Genomic DNA, 22,689 nt, shown 5'->3' on the forward strand with positions numbered 1-22,689 from the left:
TCTTGGCACTAACCATGTCCTTTCTGATACATCAGAGACTGAAAAGCATGGCCTTTCCTGTGCCAACTGTCTTTTAGAATAAACAAAAGACCCTCCCCCTTCATCTCCACATGCTTAATAATATTAATAGAACATGAAAATATTAATGCTAGTAGACAAGGTCTTTCATAAAGTACATAAATGAATTCATTCACTCTAGCTCATTAGCTTAATCGTCAACCTTTTTACAATGCAACTGATTAACATTTTCATTGTTCTTCTTTGATTTTCCTTAGACTTCTGCTTCTTTGGGGATCAAAAGATCTCTGAATGCATAAGCTCAACAAATATCCCTGCACAACTGAACAACAATAGGAACTGTTAAAAGAGATAACTAAGTAAGGACTTGCACAGCTCATGCTTCAAAGATACTGCAGGAAACAACCATTTAAGAATCATTTTTATTCTTATGTTTAACGTGATTATACACATTCATGAGTCCAACAAGATCTGCACTGTGACATTAAAGATACAGTACAATAACATTCAACATGAGGTACTTTATATATTTATATATATCTGTCCTTTATAAATAATGCTGTAAGCCTGCTAAGTCAAACACTGCTTCAGCACAAATGGGTGCTGGGACCTGAAGTGAGCCGAGTTTATCACAACAAAAAAACAAAACCCAAAACAGTTCAGTGCAATAAGTGTGTAGAAATTAAAGTCTTTACTTAAATACTATTTTAGATATGCAGAAAGTATATTACACTATACTCTCTTATCACAGATTCCTCTCACCAGCAAATCAAAGATACAAGTAGCAGGGAACAGTTTAGACAAAATCTGTGAGGTGATCTCTATCGACATTATGTTTACATGCCAGGCTGATATGGCTGATGCTTGCAAGATGTCAATCAATGCACTCAAGCTTGGGTGCTTCTGCTAAACCAACCAAATCCACATTCAGACACCTACTGAAGTGCCCTGATGTCCCAAGGTGAGTGGCACTGGCCACCTTCTTACATCCCAGTACTTGTTAGTGTCACAAAGTGCTCAGAAGCAAGTTATGCTGTGAGCTTCAAAAGGAGTTTTGGGTGCCTTTGTTTGATCACCCACACTTGAAACCCTTCCCTGCACCAGCTCTCAAAACCTGGAATGGACTCAGAGGAATTAAGCTAAAGGTTGCTTTCATCCTACTTCGTCAAAAAGACTTCATGAAAGAATCCAATAAGAACAATAATTAAATAACAGCTCATTTTCTACACATTGCAGCTGCAGAGTGTTCTGACCTCTGAACTTCTCTTCCAGACAGCGAATGTAGCAGATATGTCACCTTTATTTGCAGGTAAGTCAAAACAAATAATAAATTCAAAGTGAGAACCCAAGACTTGTTAAACCAATGCAGTACTCTGTGACTTGTCCCACCAGCTGTGGCACATGGGTTTTTTTACCAAATAAATCAGAATGCAGCTCGCTACCAGAACCTGTCAATCTGCTCATCACTCGGAGTAATTACATCTGCATCAGCCACTTGCTGTACAAAAATTTAATCAGCTGATTAGCATCTTTCTCTGCTTTGAAATGTAGCTAAATAAATGGAACTGCTGCTCAGATGGTGTCTAAAAGTAGATGACCGTTACCTCATCACAATCTCAGATTCCTTTCTACGATCTCTTCAGCAACTCTTTCTCCACTCCACACCATTTATACTCTTGTCTATTTTCAGTTGTAGATCTAAATATAAGTAACGGGAGGTTTTTATAAATCTCTCCCTGGGAGTTTTCCATGGAGCATTCTGTTTAGATTTCACAAACAGTCTGGATTATGTACATCTGTTACCAAAAAAAAAAAAAAAAAAAAAAAAACCACAAAAAAAAAAAAAAAAAAAAATTTTTCTATGTATTTTGAGGGTATTTACATTTCAGAAAGAGTGCTGCTTATACACACATGTATGTATGTATACAAAACAGTAAACGCTAAGATGGATGAAAGGCATAAATCCTGTGGAGTACTTTTTTACCTGGCTCTCCTTTTATTACCTAGAGGGAAGATCTGGGCTTTGACTACATTCCACTTTTCCTTACTTCAGATGGTATTTTGGACACTGCAAAGATGTATTTTGGCACTTTCTGATGGCCGGGGGCCAGGATTCCAACCATCAAGCAACACTTAGAGTAACAGTACTAAACTGGTAAAATAATATGAGAAAAACATTTTTATTACAGAACTGACAAGTGAATTTAGGGTTAAGCTACATTAATGTGTTGATATACTGTAACATTAATCTTCAGCAGGTCTAAAGAATCATTTGGTCTTCTCATTTTGTTAAAAGGTACGCTACAAACAGAATCCATTTCAGAGGTGAATCAGGATACTGAAGGATTTTCTCATGTTTCGATAGTACCTGTAGTTCTTATCTATACTGGTTTCCTCCCCTGATACAAGGAGTATCCCTCATATTTTTCCAAAAATGAGACAGACATGTAAAACTTCCTATTACATCATCAAAAATTATACGGACATGTAACTTCCTGGGGGGAAAAGCTCAGGCAAGGAAAAGGTTCCAGACCCCATAATCCTCTGACTGATGTGTAGCCATAAGCAATTGCAAGAGCTCCAACAGTAACCCATTAGGGGAGACTTCCTCCCCCTCACTGCTATTGGATGGTATACAGTAAGTGTAACATGACCACAGTTGGGAATCTTCTGTCATTGTCTGAATTTCAACTGGTAATAAAAAGAAAAAAAAAATCTTGTATTACAGAAAAAAAAAATCCAAGTCAAGATTGATACATTCTTTCGTTCCCCTAAAATCTGCCTCTACCATATTTAGGAAGAAGAAAAAACCCACCCCAAACAAACAAAAAATTATCCTGCACCAGATGAATTATATAAATTCCCGTTTATTTAGCAAGGGTTCAAAGAAATGCCATTTAAAGAGCAGATCAACTCCAGTGTAGCATGGAGTTGATGGGAGTAGAGTTTCAAGAGCTGCATACACAATTTGAACACATGCAAGTACTTCCTTGCCTGCAAGGTGGGATTCCTAGAAAATGAACTCCAAGGGTAACTTGACAAGCTCACATCCCTTCCTCACTGTAAAACATGTCCATGCCCTGGGGATATGGCTGGTATGGAGCTTCCTGAAAGATGCATCCTTCTTCCCATCTTCCCCTGGAGCCATCCCAAAGAGTTGGCTACAGGAGAATCTCACAGGATGAAGGTTTGAACTTGTGCTTTTTCTGCTTTTAACTGAAGGACTTTTTCCAGCCCCCGTGGTCAAAAACAGCTTGGTATACTGGAATCTCTAAAGTCTGCAGAGCAGACAGCAGAGAGAGCTGTAAAACAAGACTCTTCGTTTTCTATCCCTACCTCCCCAATACAAGCAGAAAGCAGAAAATGGAGAAAGAAAAATGGGTCAATGAAGACAGTGTTTAGTGAGATACAAGAGGGGGATGTCCTCACTGGTGCATCAAAGAAAGGGTCAGCATCACCAGCAAACAGGCACCCCCCTTACAAAGCCTTTAAAACTTGCTTGTTTCTAAGAGCTTCCAGTTTAAATATTACACTTAATCACCAATGATGCTACAAGTACAGCAAGCCAGGAACTTGCCCACAGCATTTAGTTACATATTCCCTGTACTGATCACATATCTGCAGATAAAAAGCTAAGAATCAGTAGGCCTGAACCAGACAGGTTCTTCATAGCAAAATGCTTTGTATCCATACACTCCCATTCAAGCGTAAAATATGAGTTCAGGAATTTGTCCTCCCTGTACCCCTGTGCCATTTGTACTGTCCGAGGAGCACTGGAACTGAACAGTCACCTTCCCACACTGAACTTCTGTCATTCCTTCTTGTCCAAAATAGCTGAGTTCGTTACCATCCAGAATCACGCTTGCTGTGTAAAAGGTGTCAGGCTCAATCTGCACCGGATACTCAAACCACACGGGAAAAGTGTTACTAGAACCATCCGAGAAGTATTTACTCAAGTTCTGGCCCAGGATAACCCCTTGTCGCTTCAGTTCAATCTTAGCACTGTACTCTGCCGACCCGCAGCTGGAGCCGTAGAGCCCAAAGCCAGCAATGAACACTCTCTTATCAACAGCAAACTGGATGCTGTCACAGCGGCCCCGGTAGCGCCACTGGTTGCTGCGGTAAGCGCAGGACTGGAAGCGGTGGCAGCGCTGAGGGACCAGGCCTTTGCGGGGCTTGCTGACAAACTGCAGCTCCGGCTTCTTGGCAGCCGTGTACCAGAGGAAGATGTCGTTGGTTTCGTTGAGAGTCAGGATGCCGGACTGAGCAGCGCCGTTGGCGAAGTCGTCGAGGGCCATGGTGGGGATGCGGATCAGGTAGAGAGCCTTGCCCAGCACCTTGCGCTTGTTCTCTATGGTGGCCGTCAGCTCTTGGCGCTGGCACTCCACTTCAGCCCAGTTCAGAGCTGCCTCGAAAACAACAATTTCTTTGGCATTCAGAGTCTCCCTTCGGAGAATGCTTTCAAGTGTCTGAAAATCAATGTCGCAGAAGCCCTCAGACTTCAAAGCGAGCTCAGCTTGGGCATCAATCACTTCCCAGCAGCGCTGGGTCAGGTCAGGTTCCTCGAATAAGCAGCTCTGGGAGAGCAGCACACAGGCATTCTTTGCACTCAGACTTGTCTCGAGAAAGTTAACGCAGGCACGGGCCAGGTGAGGGACAATGTACTTCTTGGCAGCATAAAGAGTGGCCAGGACAGTGTCTGCGGCCAAATCGATCTCATCACAATAGATGTACCTGAAATAAAGCACACAGGTGTAATGCTGCTGCTTAATGCAACACTCTTTTGTCAACAAACTCATACAAAATCATGAACAGAGAATATTTGAATGGCTCCACATTAGAATCAAGCAGTGCTTTGGGGAGTATTGATTAAGCCCAGAAAGAAAGTACAAAAAAATTAAGCACTTAAGTTAAAATCATGGAAGAGAATGGGTTTAAATCTAAGGTGAATCCAACTTTCCATTTGGAGTGCATGCTATGAGACAATTGTTTAAAAACTGTGGTCCCTGTAGCTCTGTGCTCCTTCCACACAGGTCCTGGTTCCCAGGCAGGAGCTCCTGCAGGGCTGGAGCACAGCAACCACAGGAGTCTGGAACATGTATCAAGAGTCCCTGCACTGCATGTCCCCTGACAGTGAACCGTGGTTCAATGAGGTGTATGAACAAATGCAGGACCACTAACAAGTCTGTAGACAGTAATTAGGTAATCTAAGAAGAGAAATGCTATTCAAGTATATCAGGTCCTATCCATTTCTGTAACTACTGAATTGGGTTCTTTTCAGAGGTGGCTTTTTTGTTTGGGCTCATGTTTTTGGTTGGTTTTTTCAAAGGGTTATGAAACATATTGGAAATGGAAGATTTTCAGGTTTTTAATGCTCACAACATCCTAACTCAACTAGCAGAGCATTTTCACTCAGTCTCACTGCATAAGGATGAAAAAAGCTTTATTGCTATGGCAGTGTGGTGGAAGAGATGAAGGTGAAATTCTATTTATGTGACTAAACTGCTGGGATTCATTGCTCAGAGAAATGAAGCATTGTACAGTTTGTTCTTTTCAATATCTCATGCTTCAGGGCTCCATTTGCAGCTGGTGAATGCAATGTGCTAAAACCATGCCAAATGCAATTTCACTTTCCACAGGGATAAGCAAGTCTTGATGGTTATGGCTGATAAAAGTGTCTTCCTCCAGAAAAGCTAAAGTTGTATGCAACCCTGTACTAATTAAAATTTTCTAGTTAGCAGGTTTCCCTACACAATGAGTTTTCTGCAGAACAGATGTGCCTATAAAGAGGACTTAGTACCTACACTGATCTGATTATAGTTGTAAATAACTATTTGTATTTTTGCAGCTGTAAGATAGTATCCTCCATGCCGCACTTGGAAAACAAGCACAGAGGAGATACTGCTCCAGCAGTATAAAATCTAAGAGGTTACAGAGAAAAAAGAAAACTTACATAGAGCCAAGCTTATTTTTAGTGTTTATTACTTGGTTTCAGCTTATTTGTGAAACCAAAGAACCCATTTGTATATCAATGGTCACAGGCTTAGCTCCTTTAGCGCCCAAAAAAATTCAATTTTCAATTAATTCATTTTTATGATTCTCCTCATTGCTCTCCTACTCTTTCCTCCCTTCTATTACTTCTCTTTGCCTGCTAGTACAACAGAGAATTATGACATCTGTTTTAAATTGATATAGTTCAAAAGTTGCTATTTTAATATTCCTGAAAATAAAGAACTGATATCACTGATGTACAGCAGACACAGCATGGATTGACTGTCAGCAATACTCCACACCTCTTACTCTGCCAATGCACCTCGGCTCTGGTTTGCAATTACTGATACTCCAGTTTCACCCTGTTCTCAAACACAGGATTCTGCCAGACCACAGGGTTTGATGGTTTAGTAACACATTCAGCCTGGGATGAGATCACTGTTCTAACTTGAACAGTCAAGACTAAGATAAGATATAATACATGAATGCACTGATTCACTTTGGCAGCTAGATTATGAGTTTAACCCTGCTTTTAAAACTGTAGAGAACAGTCAAAGCAGTTTTGCTGGGAGAATAACTAATGTCTACCCGTTGTGGTATTTCCTATATTACACCTGGCAATACCTTGTTTGTTGTCAGAATTCCCACTGTGTAATAAAACACAAAAATATTTATGCCATCAAATTCTTTGTCCCAGGGGGAAAAATCCCCAAACTTCTTGAGCAAGATGTCAAAACCAAAAAATCCAAGCTAAATATATTTCCTGACAAAGTTTATGATGCAGAAAGAAGCCTGTGAATGAGAGGCTCATTTGGAATAGCTAAAATCTTTCCTTCTGTAGCAAGATAGCCTTGCCATCCATGGCTCACAGCAGTTGCAGGAAACACTCACAGGGATGGTTTCCCAGAGTGAGAGGAGTGAAGGGGACAGTGGCTCCCCCTAAGCTCCACACGCAGTGGATGCTGTGATTAGGGGATGCTGCACTGCTGAGCAGCATCCCCGTGCCTTCCCTGCACCATCCCAGTGTCACACACACTGGGGCACTCTGCAGCCTCAGACATGCTGCATCAGGTAAGACAGCACTGGCAAGGTTACCTCAACAGCCACACAGACTTTTTCTGGTCTTTAGGGTTTTTTCAATAAAAGCTGGGAAGTTGAAGAATCCCATGGTTCTGGCCATGCTCTCACAGATAGTTTCCTAAATTGCCATGGGCTAAATAATATGCCAAGACCTAGATGTCAGTACTGCTACACTCTTTTCTAGGCTTTCTTTCTGCACATATTTCTTAATGATAAATTCAGAAAGCATTCAGTTCTTATACAGCACATCGTGTTTAGCCACGGTGAAATAGATTTGCTGTTCAAAAAGAAAGGGGGGCTAGAAGAACCCAAGTATCTTGTATTTGTGATTGGTAAAATTCAGCATGAAAGTGAAGTATAAGTCTGAGCTCTGCCACAAAATCAAAAAGGCTGAAAGCAAAGATCCATAACACACCTCCCTACATAATGTCACATCTTAACTTTATATTCCAGGTCTACAGAACATCTGTGGAGCTCTCCTGGCAGTTACCAATATTTGCACAGAGCATTCCTGATGTTGGTGATAACCTATAAAAACTCTATATGCAACTTTGAATGTTCATCTATGATGCCAGTGAAATGTTAAAAATTAAAAAGAAACTCTTCTGTAATCACAAGTTAATCAAAACAATCTATGAAATACAATAAATTGCTACCTAGTGATTATATCATTACGTGCAAGAAAACCTGCAGCATATTAAAGGGATCACTATCAGATAGTGATGTATTTTTTGTATAGCAAAGCAACAGTATTTATTTAAGCTAAAGGAAAAAAATAAAAAACTCAAAGCCATAACATTTCTGTGATAGGGCATTTCTCCTTAACAATCAGAATTTATAGATACATTCAAGGACAATTCAGCAGGGAAGCTGTTTCATTATGCCCATTTAGGAAAAGAAAGCATTTCTTATGCAGTTTGCAAGAAGAAAAATAATGATCATGTAAACTGACTCGTTTTCCTTGTCAGATAAGACCCTCTATTCATGTAAACAGCCTTTTTATCACTTTCCAAACACATCAATATGATACATAAGAAGAAATTTATTTTTCAGAGGCTATACTGAATAACTTAGGGTCATTTTTCTAAGACAAGACCTGCGTACTGCAGTTTTAAAAAAGAGCTGGAACAATGTCAATCTACAAATCCAGCAATTTACTGGGTCTGAGGGGGCTTTGTGCATGCATTTTTAACTTTTCTCTATGCTTGCAAAGTAGAACAGTTGGTTTGGGGTTTTTTGTTACAGCTGACAAATCTTTTTAGTAACTCCATTCCTTTGTGTAACGTACAGTGACAAATCAGATCGATAGGCATTACAGCACACAATGTACCCAAAGATCCCCTGTCAAAGTCATTATTTACAACTGCCTACATTAGTTTAATGTGTGTGTGCCTGGAAGTACGGGAGGGAGAGCACAAGTGAAAGTTTAAAACACAAAAAGAGGAATATTTCTTTCTTTCTGTTTATATGAAACTTCAGCTATGACATTGGCAGTATTTGTATACATCAGACAGGAACACATATCCAGCAGATGAATGATGCTTACTTCAGCATTGCAAGAAAAGCAGCAGGCTCAACATCTGGTATACGGATTTCATCTTTGTCCTCAGCAAGCTCTCCGTAAAACATTGCATGGAATACAGAGCTCCCAACAGCCAGGACATACTGTTGAGAAAGGGAAATCTTATTTCATGCTTTGAACTGAAAACACTGCCAACACAAACAATGTGGGAGAGCCACTCTGAGCAAACTGGGCTGCACTGACAGGCTCTACAGACACACTTCAGTAAGAAATTAAGTCCAAGTTAAGAACAAGTTACACATTTTCCTTGTATTTTACTCTCCTGGGCATAGATGCATTAGCTACTAGAAAACGCTCACCTCCACCACAGCAGTTAACTATTTATAGGCAATCTCAAGAGCAGTATTAATCAACAGCACAAAGCAGTATTCCTAACTTTACTGCCTTAGCCCAACAAATGTGCTGTTTAACCAAAACCACAAAGAAAAGCCAGGGAGAGATTATCCCACTGCATGTGGCCTTTCCAAACACAGACTGCTGCCTGTCCCAGAAGAGCTGAGCCTCCCACACTGTGTCCTGCTGTAACTGTGGGAGCTCTCTCTGGCTCTCCCCACCCCAGCAGATCATGCAGCTGTTGCTTACTTTGTGTCCTGGCAGCCGCTGGGTCCCACCTGGTGGCCCGACCACAAAATGAACATCTGCCATCAAGTCATTGTTGAACATCACTGCATTTCTACAAACAGAGGTAGCATGTTAATTTGTGGCACCCAGGAACTCTATCTGCATGTCCCAGATGCAAGAAATTTGATTTTTTAACAACTTCAAGCTGCTTGTTAGCAAACAGAAGCAGGTCACACTTTGCTTCCAGCTACTTTACACATCATTGCACAAATATACCAGAGAAAACATTAAGGAGGTGAAAGTGTTTCTGGTGTGTGTGGGTGCAATAAAACAAACCCCCAAACTTCTGAGAACTTTCCATGAAGTGGAAATCAAAGTCCAGAGCATTTATCACTGAAAATCCCCACTGAGGTCTAAAAGGAAATCTTTACGGGTGTGCTGCAGCTTTCAGCAACATTTTCATTAACTCAAACAGATGCCCTGACTGGAAAAAAGATACTAAAATATTTTTCCATTACAAAAATTCTTATTTCCCACACACATACAGGGAGAAAAAAAAGCCCAAACAAATAAAATATAACTGTGTTTTCTTCAGCAAATAAATGCATTCTGGACATTTTGCTACTTTTCACCTCTCCATTCAAACACCAAAAAAACTGCCCTGAACTTACCTCTCTCTGATGGTTGGATAAAGTCCTTGCCAATTAGGTGCAGGAATAGTGTTGTTGTTATTGAGATTTTGCTGATGGTACTGCTGGACAGCAGTTGTATTAGTATTAGCTGGTTTCTTTCGGGGAAAAATATCAGCAGCCATCTTCTTCTTCTTTTTGGTCTTCAAGGTAATGATTTCATAGCAAACTGGAGGCAATTTGCTGTTGCTACTGCTGCTGCTATTTCCTTTCTTAGAGCTCTTCTTAGACCTGTTCTTGACCGTCTCTGGAAGCATCAAGAAGAAGGTGAGACATTTCATGTTCTTTCCTTTCTCATCTACCATCAGTATACCCGTGTGTGAAGACCGACAGCCTAACTAGCTAGGAACATTTAGGAACGTATGTGCAAGCTGTAACACCGAAAGCAGCAGAGCTGAGAGCCTGCTTCTCTTCCAGCAAGGTGACCTTTCCAGCACCCAGAGTAAGAAACTAAGTTTGATCCAGTACTTGAACCGTTAAATACATCCCCATCATTCCTGCCAGCCTTCTTTCCTTCCAGCTTTCCCGATCGGGAGCCGCCTGGCAGCGCTACAGCCGGGGCAGAGGGCAGGAGGAGCGCACGGCGGCGGTGCCAGGCTGCCGGCGAGCCCAAGTTGTGCGGGAAGGGCTGGGAGCGGAGCGGGACCGGCAGCCGTGCGGCCGGAGCCGGCAGCGCGGAGCCAATGGCTGCAGGCACACAGTGACACCTATTGTAGCCTGCGCCGCTCCCACGTTAAAGCCACAGCGGCGCTCCCGCAGCTCCCACGCAGCCGGCGGCGGGGATGGGATGGGATGGGATCAATGGCACACGCGGCTGCCCGGGAGTGCGCGAGTGTTTGTGCGTGAGCTCTCCTCGCTGCCGCTTCAATTTTCACAGGCGAAGCAATAAGAAGTTGAAATCAGGTAGATAGATCTATCTGAGTCTATTGCCGTGGGAGCTGTTTCCACGGGCAGGCGATATTAGCACAGCTTGCTTCGCCTGTAGCATTCCCACAAATCCCTCCTGGAAGAGCTGTTCAGCGAGTGTGCGACAGATATCGGAACCGAATTAAAGCAATCAAGCATCAGCACAGACAGCCATGCAGCCAAACAATCCCTTTCAGCGCAGCTTCTACTCCAGTGTAACACGAACAGGGATGAGGTCACAGCTTCAGCTTTAACTCCTTCTGTTTCCAGATAACATAACAGCCTTTGACAGGGGTCCCAAATCACTGAGCAGTGCTAATTAAGCCAGCTTACACCAGACATGGCTGCACCACATCAGAAGAAAACTTCTAGATGTGTAATCAGATTAAAGCAAACCAGAGTGAATATATTTAATCAATATTTCAAAGCATTAAATGAAAGGGTCTGAATGATTTAGAGAGTCTCAGGCAAAAATCGCTCCTTGAGATGCAAAAAGTCTGATTTTATTCACAAATACTTTCTGAAATAAACAAGATATAAGCTATGCCAACCAAACCATTTAAATAGGAAATAAGTCTAATTTTTAGTCATTAGTTTATCCAGAACTTAAATTTTGGTCAGATTTCTTTGATAGCAGGTCAAGTGTATAGAAAAACCACCAAGTATGCATAGCCACTTAAAAACAAAAGCAGGGAAATAAAAAATACTTGGTATGAGGTGTCAATATATCGCACCTTAAAATACCAGGGAGCAGATAGTTAAAATATGATTTCATAATTACTTTCAGTTTTAAAGAAAAACCCCTCTGCTTTCAAGCTAATTTAGCCACATTTTGCCTTAATTAGTTTAGCTGGACAAGAGTACAGCAGGGAAATTAAAGTGATAAAAGGTTGGTGAAGAAACCTCGTTGAAGCCCTTGACAAATCTGCCACTGACTCAAACAGAAATATTACTCAGGCTGTTTATTCAGTCTCCATCCCAACTGCTTGAATGACAGCTGTGGCCGTGCAACACACACCCAGAATGTGTTTAACCTGAGAATGTGCTGGTGTTACAAAGATTGCCAGGTCTCCTCGGGAGATGCTCCACACCAGGCACTCACTGCACGCCCGGCCATCTGGAGGCTTTGCTGCAGTGGTTGGGGACGATGCCATTCCCAGACACATCTGTCCCCTCTGTCTGAAGGCACTGCCCGTGGAAGGGGGAACAGAGGGAGACGTGTCCGTGCCTCAGCTGCTACATTTCACAATCCAACATCTTAGTGCAAAATCTCCTTGACTGCTGCTTTAAAGGAAGATGGTGGGTTATGCCTGAAAGGCAGAGACACATTCCTAAATACACTGAGGGGAGGTTATGTAATTTACAAAGATATTATTTCTAGCAACCTTTTCTCTCTCCTCCACACATTTTCTTTTTTATCTGCAATAGACTGATTAGGAAGGGAAACTAAAAAACTAAAGCATATTGAACTGTAGAGAGGGAAAAGAAGGGGTGAAGGAGAAGAAACTCATCCCACAGATGGAATCTTATAACTGCTCACAGCTGAGTTTATAACGGGAACACAGCAGGTATTCCCAGCACAGAATTTGAGTTTGTTGAGTTTGTGTAAGTTTTTTTTCCCTCTCCTTATGTAAATTTCCAGCCCTTCCAATTACAATAACCCTTTTGCCACTGCACAGGACAAACATTTCAAAAAGAAGAAACCTTTTAAAAACCTCTTAAAGATACAGAAAACCACAGACTCCAGAAAATCTGGTTCTCAGCATTGCAGTTGGCAGAAGGCAAAAGACAGCAGGGGTTGGGAGATTTGACTGTCATTCCACAAATCCATTTTAAAGACTCCCAAAGTATATAAAAATCAAGGTCTCTGCACATTTCTTCAAACCAATGACCAGGACAAATCCAAAAATTTTACACGCACACCAGATAAGGTCACTGGGAGGCTACAGGAGACAAAGAGAATGAGGGACAGACTGACCAGTTCCATGGGGGAAAGACAGATTGTAAATGTGAATCCACAGGAATGCACCAAGCTTTGAGTTCTGGAGCACACTGCACATGCACAGCAGGTTGTGCTCTCTGGGAAAGGAAAGGAGAGAGAAGCTGCAGCTGAAGCATGTTCTGCCTGAACTCAGAAGTGAGACAGACCCCAGCAGACAAGAAGTATCTGCACAATGGGATAAAAAATCCAGGCCAGTAAATAAAAAGCCATCTTTGCCTGCTCTTAAGTCACCCACCATAACCCGGACTGCTCTAACTAGAAAATAGCACAGATTCCAGAACAGAACTTAAAAAGATTTAGATTTTAATAGAATTCCTATGAAAAACTACAAACCTCTCACAGGTTCACACCACCTTCCACTGCACTTTCTCACCTCAGGAACGAAGTCTCATAAACTACCCATTAGATGGGTGTGAAACAGGAAAAAACAACCCCCAAAGAAGTAGTGCTATTGTCTGTAGGCACAGAGTTTGCGGTGATTGGGAGTGGGGCTGTGGCTGTGCAAAGAGGTGAGCAGCACTGACAGCAGTGAGCCAGGGAGTGCCCAGGGGCACTGACCAAAGGGAACAGAGGGCACACGGGTGCAATGCATGAACACCAGGGGTATGAAAGGTTGGCCTAAAGAACAAGGGCAGATGCCTGAAGCCTTCTGATGTGATATGATGCTTCTCTGTATGGGTTGAGGCCTTCTGATATTGTATGGTGACACTCTGTGTGTCGTGGCTGTCTGGACTGAGGCATGTGCTGTGGCATATGCTGTGACAATTCTCACTCCCTATTCTGTCTGTTTTGGCAGCAGCTTCCATTTACTTTCATACAATGGTGTTTTGTTGTTTTACTATACAAATACTGTTAATGAATTTAGACATCAATACGCTGGCAGTCAGTAAAAACAACCCATGAACTGGTGCCTGTTGAAAGACCAGTCAAAATCCCCAGTTCAGATCAGTCTGTCTCCAACAAGAGGATCAAGGAAGGTCACCTTCTCTGACCCACAGATCTATCCATTTCTGAAATCTTATTACAATGTGCTCCTAATCTTCTTCAGAAAGTCTCATTTTTCTTCATTAATTATATATTAACAGAACTAAACTTGATATATACAACTGAGAAAATGGGAAATACAGTTCTTTGAAGGCACATTAATTTTTATTTTACAAGCAAAGTAGTCAGACCAGAAATATTTCTAGTTAAAGGAAATTCCATGCTTAAATCTTTACACTGGCCTAATGGGTATTCAAAATGCCAGAAAAATTAAGCAAAAGGCTATATTCTCAGTCTGAGATACTATACATCAAGTTACATGTCCCTTCCAAAATATTAGGAGCAGGTTAGGAGCCCTTGGAAATCAGTTTCTGACTAAACATTGTGAACTGAAGCAGCAATTTTGCTGTTCAAACCCAAGTGTGTGCAACACACCTGCCATCCCAGCTTATTTATCCCTTAAGAACATAATGTACCTTGTGAGGCACAGGAGCCACAGTACAGCCCAGCTCTTGGTACAACTTTTAATAGCATGTAACTACTATAATTATGCCTTTCTAAAGGTAACTTCCAGTAGGGAAATCAGTTTAATTTCCAGACCTGACAGGAGTATTCTTCCTCATACTTCATCAGTTTCTCCTGCTGCAATAGCAAGGATACCAAAGAGTTTCTTTTTTCTCCTTCTAATAAGCTGAGTTTTTGTACATCTCTCATTTACAGGCCTATTCCTCATGCAGTAACTGAGCTACACAATTCTATAAAAAACATGCTTTCATTAAAATTCCCAATTGTTTGTTACAACCACATCATGAATAAAGGAAAGAATTCTTAGTAAGCAATGAGGAAATGCATACATTTCTTTTTCTGTGTCTTCTTTGGCAGTTACTATGCCTATATGCAGTATAAACATTGTTTAAATCCTGAATTTCCCCCTACAAGGAAACAAATTTCAGATGACACATCTTGATTAACCAAAATAAATACACAATGTTACTGTTTAACAAATCTACCTGTCTGTCCACTGCTAGCTTTCACTGAATTTAACTTCAAGCACTCATTTAAAAATGGAATATACATGTTCAAAAATGAATGAAACCAACAGAAAACCTCAATAAACCAAACCCACACATCTGTGGTGCCTTGTTCTGTTTACCTGTCTATGAATTATTTAGTCACTTGGAAGAGTCCTTCCCAATCACCATTCCAACCCTTTTGTTTGTAAAAACAAATTTGGAAAGGGCACTGATAGCTCTACCCTTCATTTCCTCAAGTAAAAAAATGCATTGCAATGGACAAAAAATTTCCAATCTCCTCTCTCCTCAGTTTCTTATTGGCAGCACTGGAAGAAACCAAGATGGCATTTACTTCTGTCAGCTGCATGGAAAAGCTGGCAATGATGTCTTAGTCAGGTCTTGTATGGAAAAGAAGTAAAATAAAAAAGCAACCAAAAGCAGAAGGAAAGTTGGGCAAAATTGTAAAAACTCTCAAAGAAGCCAAAATAGACACTAAAAAATAGCAATTACATTCCAGAATAGCAAAGAGCTGTGAAAGAGTAGAATAGTAGCAGAGTAGAATTGCATCTTGAACCAAGACTAGAAGCTTCAAAACAAAGTCAAAAATAGTTAAATTGTATTTTTCTATAGAACTCATGCTACGCTACCAACATAGTTGTTACCAAATATTCTTAACTGCTTAGTGTTTATGAGGATTTGAATATTTTGCATAACATTATCCACTAATAAAGCTTTTACTTTTTCTTCCTAAATGCCCTTAGCGCTTCAAAGAAAACAAAAGCATAAAGTCCTGAGCATCCAGTCAAAAGGTAAAGACCAACTTACATAAAATAGAAACCTGAAGAATGAATATTCACAGCTACTTTTTATTCCTAGTATTTCCTAGCATGATACATGGTATTTGTTTTAGTCTCTGTACCAAAGCAGCCTTTCTATTAAATCCTTTTAATACGTCATTAAGCAATATCCATTTTGAGACAAAGCAATCACACAAAACATACAACATTAATATCTACTCCTATGTTTACTTGCAAATAAATGTGTACTTTCTTTGTATGGATTTCCGTGAGCCTGTTCCTACCTCAACTGCAATATCTATTCTCATTTTTTCCTGTTGCTTTTCTTGCTTAGCTGCTTAAAGCCTGCAATTGAACTTCAGTGAGTGGTTGAATAACTTAATATTTATGCCCCAAACACTTTGCTATGATGGGTCTTTTTCTTTTAAAGGTTTTCTTCCCTGATAGACCAAAATAATGTGTCACAGAGAGATTTAAAAAAGTTCAACATTTTCTTGTATTGTCTTGTATTCAACATTTTCTGTATATTCTGATTTGAAGACTGTGCCTGCTGCAGGAATGACAGTCCATATAAACCACAACTGTGGCAAGGAAGGGCTACATTTAGACAACCTGCAGTGAACAACACACTTGATCCCCTTACACTGAATTACCCCACAGACATTCTCTTCTGGGCATATGGAACAAAATAATGTCAAATACTTCATTACAGTATAAAATATATGATTTGAAATCCTGCTAAGAGAGATTCCCCAATATCATAGTTTGGGAGCTGCAGGAAGAAAGTATCTCAGAGCAAAATTTGCAATGCATTCTATGTGCATTAACTTGTTTCTTGACAGTTCAAAGTAAAACAAAGAATTATAAACCTACTCTGTGAAGAGAAAACCTGCAACCACAAAATGATAATTCAATTCAAGGTTATAGGAGATAAAGTGTTTTGCTACTAATTTAAAAGAGACAAATTATGCATTTGTTCCCCATCGTGACTACTTGAGCTTGTCCATTTCATTTCACATACAGCTTTGCTCTTGACAGTCTGTGGGGTCAAAAATTAACTTCTTCCTTAGTGGCTGCCATTTATTTATTTATAAACATGATATTGCAAACCTGAAAGCACTCAACCCTTTTTCTAAGGCAAAGGTCAACTTTAATTCTACTGTGCCTCTTACCAAAACTGACTGACAAAGGAAAGCTCAGATAGCTCAGGAAATTGGTAATGAGATACAGTGGTTTTCATCTCTGGGTCACTAATTCTAAATTGACTAAGGTCAACAGTAATCAAAAGTCATTAGCATTTAATGATCCTTCTGTGCCCTGTGAGAAAGAAGCTAGTGATCTTAGCACACTTCAGGAAAACCACCACTACAACCAGTGCTCACATGCTGCCTGCTTCAAGGGAGAGGTCAGATCAGATGACTACAGACACAACTTCCAACCTTGCAGACAGATCTCACCTCTGCAGACAAACATTTTACTAATTTTAACTTGGCTCACAAACTATTCTTTTCAATAGTTAAATTAATATGGGTTCTCTGGAGGGCAGGCTGTAAGCTGCCTGCTCCTGCTCCTTCACATCAGCAGTTCCCAAATGCCTTTGCTCCCCTGCACACAGTAGGTCTGAAGAATGAAACTGCAAACAGGCATTCCTCAGAGAGGAAGGTTCTCATGTGTAAGAACCAATGGCACCAGAAGTAACTACTCCATGAGCATCCACAGTGGAACTGCATCACAGTTAATGATGTTGGTGTATAACTCAAGGACTACATTTTTCATGTGCAGGTAACCTACATTCAGCACATCACACCGTTGTGCTGAAGCTCCCAGTGGGACAGAAGTGGGGAGAGGATATTGCCACGATGCACAAGCACACCTGCTCTGTGGCCTGCACACTTCAGTCCCCTGCGACTGTCATGGCAACAGCACCTTCAACAAGGGTAAGGAGAACATTTGGGAAGCTTAGTTAGGTGTTGTAATGTACGGGTCTGTAAGGGAAAACCACACTGTGGTTTTACAGCTAGGCAAGGTTAGGGAACATGCAGCTTAAAAGCCCACAGCAGATGAGCAAGCTGTGTGTTCACAGCAGCAGAGCATCACAGCTGGCAGCATTCAGGGTGTTAAAGAGGAAAAGTCTGGTACAGCGTCTTCTTCCCACTGCATTTGAAATTACAGAAGAGGAAAATCATCACAGTGAAAGAGGAACAGGTCAGTACACTGGCAAACCAAGCCTTTCATAAGAAATGCATTCTCAGCCACAGTGGCTCACGCTTCTCAAAAGTGAGAATTAAAACCAATGAGTAACAACTCTAGCAGTGATTTTACAATTGTCTACCAACCCCAATTTTTAGATATGAGAGACCGATTGCTGCTAACCTGAGCCTAATTCCAATAGTTCAAGGAATGGAACAGGCATGACATCCATTAAACTGCACTGTCCCAAATGACTTTCCCTTTGCCAGACACTGCGTATCTTGTTACTTGCCCTTAACTGATTCCAGACTCTTCCAGCACACACAGCCTCTGTTGGAATCCACAGGGAGATAAAGATGTTCCTGAATTTTTCTCCTATCCACTGCTTGAGAAAATCCGACTTATTTTCCTTTCCTGCACATAGTTCAGTCACACTTGCCTTCCTCAGTAGTCAGTTATAGCTCAGTATTTCCATCAGTTTCTCCTCCTCCTCTTTACAAGTGAATGGCAGCTACTGCACCATCAGGAATTGTCAAGAAAAACACATACATACTGCTCAAATTCTGGTTTCAGAATATATTTTTGTGCCTTAAGATGTATTTGTCTATCAGTGTTAGGATATCTTAAATGTTCTTCACAGTAACTCTGTGACACATCAGAACTGCAGTAGAGAAAAACTAAGGAAGGGGCAAGTAATCAAACAGAACAGCATAGTTAAGGGACTGTACAAGATAAAAATAAATACCCATTAGTTTTATGTATTATGAACTTTTATATAGTATGAAAACCTTTGCATTTTCTGGGTGTGCATGGGGTAGCATCACCTTGGTCTCATAGAAGTATAAAGGCAAAAGGCAAAGAGCTCTGAGGAGCCCTCACACCTCTCAGACAAGTAAAAATCCACCTGCCTGAAGGACTGCTTTCTTTCCATGCTCTCAGAAAACCCTTGCAACCGAGCAGAGACAGGACAGCTCTAATTCCAGAGAATGTAGTTTTTAAAGAAAATTACTCATTTAAATTGCTTTGGATGTGAAGAGGAGAAAGCATAGCTAGGGTGGTTATGGAGTGTAACCTGGTACATAAATATCCTGTCACTTGTTATCAACAAGTCATTCAGCCTGGTACTGAAGTGGTACATGATCCTCTAGTGAAATATTTATTCAGGATATCAGGTAATCTTAGGGTGCAGGCAACAGCCCTGGACAAGGTGATGTCTCTAGATGCCTTCCCAATCTATTTGCTGCCAGTCTTCACCCCACACAGCCAGGACAGCCAGCACTCACAGACTGCCAGCCAGCTCCCCAGTGTTTTCAAATGCTTCAAAACACTTTCTGGATGTTGGACTGGCCTGGCTTTCACAGCAGCTTGCTGAGGTATCAAACTCAGGGAGGGCAGCAGGATCAGGACACAGATGAGCCAGGACCCAAAAGTGGGAAGTTCGCAAATTTGAATGCAGTGATGTCTTACTTAAGCCTCCCCTCTCAGTTTTCTGACATGCACATAAAAAGTGCTTTTGTGACCAAGGAATTCAAGTTAATGGCAGAAAACACAACCAATGACAATTTCCACCACAAAAAGCTTGTAATCTTTTCCTTCCAAGATTCCCATCTCTTGTATCCCTCTTTTGCCTCATCCATCAGCCCTTTGAGATAGAAACTGCTGCTTTTCACTCATTTAAGTGCCTCACAAAACAGAGCTTCCACACCAGCTCAGGCACCTGAACGTTTGTAAAACTGAACAACAGCTAGCCAAGTCTGAGGAGTTACCAGAGACAGTATTGGGGCAGAAAAAATTTGAATTATCAGAGAAAGCTAACACTGGGGATAAACAATATTCTGCTACAAAACCTACTGGCACAAGTGTCTACAACAGGTGATCTAAATTTCTTCTGCCAACAACACATGGCCTATCACCATCAGACCTCTGCTTTGAGTGAGCCTGCCCTAGGACTGCTGCTTTCATTGTAACTGTTTGGTAAATTTAGAAAAAAAAATTTGCTCACAAGCTCTAACAAGCAAGTGGCCAAAACATAAAAATTATTGTTGCAACTTGCATTTTACTCCCCCCAGCCTTAAAGGGCAAGCTAAATGAATCCCATGTTGCTTCTGGAAGGTGTTTCCTCTGGGGCAGAGCTGAGGATCACTGGCAGGAAAACACAAGGGAAGTTATTGTGCAGTTAGCTGCAGTGTACTTACTGGGGGGATTTAAAATGGAAAAAAAAAAAAAAAGAAAGTACGACAGTCAACATTCAACTTTGGCAATCCTGAAGAACTTAGTTCAAATGAAGGCCCTAAGAGATTCCATTTGCAAAGTGAAATTACCCAGTAAACCCCAGACACTGTACACCTATAACCCAGCACCATCTCTCTACATAAAACAATCAAAAAAACCCCAGAGCACAGATTAAAATTTAACACATACATCACATGCTGAAAACAAAGTGCTGTGAGGACTAACCACAAGGCAAAAAATCTGCATCAGCACTTCTCAGATGAGACAGCCTGTTGAATTAGGCATGTTAGTAACCGCACTTTAGGAACACTCAGGTGTCTTTACTTCAATCCAAACTTTTCCTCGAACTCACAACAACGCACTACTCCCTCCTGTTTTAAAACGCTGCAGCACTCAGGAAACACCACAACGAACTGAACTTATAAACCTCGAAGTTCACAGGTGGTTTTCTCCGAACAAACAGGAAAATGAGGAATTGTAAAGGCGTGGGCCCTCAGGTGAAACTAGCGACCCTTCAGAGACAGGTACATCGGGAATTCCGGCCAACAGAGTGGGGAAGGGAGGAGGAATTTCTGCCAAACCGGGTGCAACTATTAATCGTGCCTCCGAGAAGGTTACCGAATTAATGCTTAAAGTACTTCTTTTACAAAAGAGCTTTACTTTAAGCAGGAGAAAAGCCCCAAAGCCCAACTTTCGGGCTGGCTCCCGGTGGAGGCTCCAGCCTGGGCACAGCCGGGTCCGGGGCTCCTCCCGAGCCCCGCTCACCTCCGGCACCGCCGCGAACCCACCCCGCTGCCGCACAAAGGGGGACCGAGGGGACACCGACACCCGCCCGCGGGCACGCACCGCGACTACAACCGGGCAGAGGCCGTGCCCGGCGTGGGGGCTCTTTGTGCGGCAGAGCCGGGCGGCCCCGCTCCCCTCACCGACCGCTGCCGGCGCTCAGGTGCGGCCGCCCCGCCCTGCCCCGCCCCTCACGGCGGCGCCTCCGCGGGGCGCGGGGCGCCCGTCCCCTCGCCGGCACCGCCGCAGCCCGGGAGGGGAGCGGGATCCGCCGCCACATCCCGGGGGAAGGGGCGCGGCTGTCCCCCCGCCGCCGTCCCCCCCACACCCCGCACTGACCTGAGGGCGCTCCCCGGGGCGGCGCGCGCGCGCGGCCCCTCCTCGCGCCGCCGGAGCGCGCGCGCGCGGCCCCGCCCCCGCCCGAGATCGCGCGCGCGGCCCCGCCCCCCCAGGCCCCGCCCCTTCCCCGTGCCCGCCCCGCCGTGAGGGAGATCCGCCCCGAGAGGCGGGCCGGGCTGCGTGAGGGCTCCGGGACAGCCCCGCACCGCCACGGGAGCCCGGCGGGGAGCGGGGGTTTCACCTGCGGATTGAGCTGGCAAACGAGCCACACTTTTTTCCTTTTCTTTCTTTTTTTTTTATTTTTTTTTCTTTTTTTTCCCTTGCTTCCTTCCCCTAATTAGAAATCGCATTAGTGCCCGAAGGTGTAGCATATTAGCATATTCATACAGCCCAGACTTATCATTTCAGCTAAGAACCAAGCTGGCAGACAACCTAGCCCTACCTTCTGTGAAAAACGAGGTTCCCTCTCCTGTGAAAATTCAGAAGTTTAATCAAGGACAATAGGAGACAAAGACAATAAAGCAAAGATTTCACGGCCGGGTGCTCGGCATTCCGCCAAGAGCACACCTGCTATTTCAGAGACGCTCTTTAAAAACCATCTATTGCATCAGTCTGCTGCATATTCATAAACAATTATACATATTAAAACTTTTCCTCAAGAACTCTTTAGCATAGCTCCTCCTGGGGTCCGCCTTTTTAGAGCATGTGTGTTTCTTGGCTGTGATTTTGGTCCGTTCTTGTCATCACCTCCAGTTTAGGCTTTTTTTTTAATATATATATATTTTCTACAGGCAGTGGGTGCTGAGAATTGGCATGGCAGTAGCAAGGGTCTCTGTCTTATGAATGTTGTCCCAACCAAGCAGGCACTTCAATATTATATCAGCAATTTCACTGCTATGTCTAAGTTTAGTTAACAACAAAATTTTTTTTTAAACTGTATCTTTATAGCAAAATTTCACTCCTGTGTCTAAGTTTAGCTAACAACAACAACAAAAAATCTTGTATCTTTATAGTAAAATTTCACTACTATGTCTAAGTTTAGTTAACAGAAATAAAAAATCTCTATCTTTATAGCAAAGTTACTTTAACATTATACCTATAGCATCCATTTTAATATTTGCGAAAAGCCAATATTATAATATTTATAACTCCTCAAAAAAGTCAAATCCACTTTTTTTTAAAATAAATATTCTGTTAGTGCCTGAATTGAAGCATATTCACACTGCACACGCAAGATCAGATAAGCTGGAAGACAACTAACAACATCTTTTTTTAAAACAAAGTAAATTAGAAGTGATCTTTTTTTAAAATTAGGAATCACATCAAAGTTCAAGCATATTTATGGCTTATGGCAACCAACCTGTTTGAGGACTTGCCCTCTAAGGAAAAAAGTGATCTCTTTTTTTGTACATGCACCAATATCTCTGAAGAAGAGAGCTCACCCTTCCATTTGGACAGCAGCTTTGTTAGAATTAAAAGGAAAAATGGATTAGATTATTAGGAAATTATTAGAAAATTAGAT

At 42.0% G+C, this 22,689-nt stretch overlaps 1 protein-coding gene across 3 annotated transcripts; it reads right to left on the reverse strand.

The window, feature by feature from the left end:
* Positions 1–426: 426 nt before the first annotated feature.
* On the reverse strand, positions 427–21,245 carry BTBD3 (BTB domain containing 3). Of its 3 annotated transcripts, none has more exons than XM_064415434.1 (5): positions 21,168–21,245; positions 9,904–10,168; positions 9,254–9,344; positions 8,636–8,754; positions 427–4,752 (listed from the first exon to the last, which is right to left on the reverse strand). In XM_064415434.1, exons 2-5 carry the CDS (start codon positions 10,044–10,046, stop codon positions 3,720–3,722), a joined length of 1,386 nt encoding a protein of 461 aa, XP_064271504.1. In that variant the 5' UTR covers positions 10,047–10,168; positions 21,168–21,245; the 3' UTR covers positions 427–3,719. The 3 variants fall into 3 exon arrangements, with proteins under 3 accessions (XP_064271504.1, XP_064271505.1, XP_064271503.1); XM_064415435.1 differs by lacking the exon at positions 21,168–21,245 and adding an exon at positions 20,892–21,028; XM_064415433.1 differs by lacking the exon at positions 21,168–21,245 and having other exon boundaries at positions 9,904–11,818.
* Positions 21,246–22,689: the final 1,444 nt, after the last annotated feature.

Source organism: Passer domesticus, chromosome 3 (genome assembly GCF_036417665.1).
Source record: "Passer domesticus isolate bPasDom1 chromosome 3, bPasDom1.hap1, whole genome shotgun sequence".
NCBI classification, from domain to species: domain Eukaryota; kingdom Metazoa; phylum Chordata; class Aves; order Passeriformes; family Passeridae; genus Passer; species Passer domesticus.

Excerpts from the sequence above, each read along its gene's own strand:
- BTBD3 (XM_064415433.1), bottom strand. The coding sequence starts at position 10,226 with ATGGTAGATGAGAAAGGAAAGAACATGAAATGTCTCACCTTCTTCTTG. Across the intron at positions 9,345-9,903 it reads TATCCAACCATCAGAGAGAG|AAATGCAGTGATGTTCAACA; the intron begins GTAAGTTCAGGG and ends CTCTGTTTGTAG. Across the intron at positions 8,755-9,253 it reads AGCGGCTGCCAGGACACAAA|TATGTCCTGGCTGTTGGGAG; the intron begins GTAAGCAACAGC and ends CTTTCTCAACAG.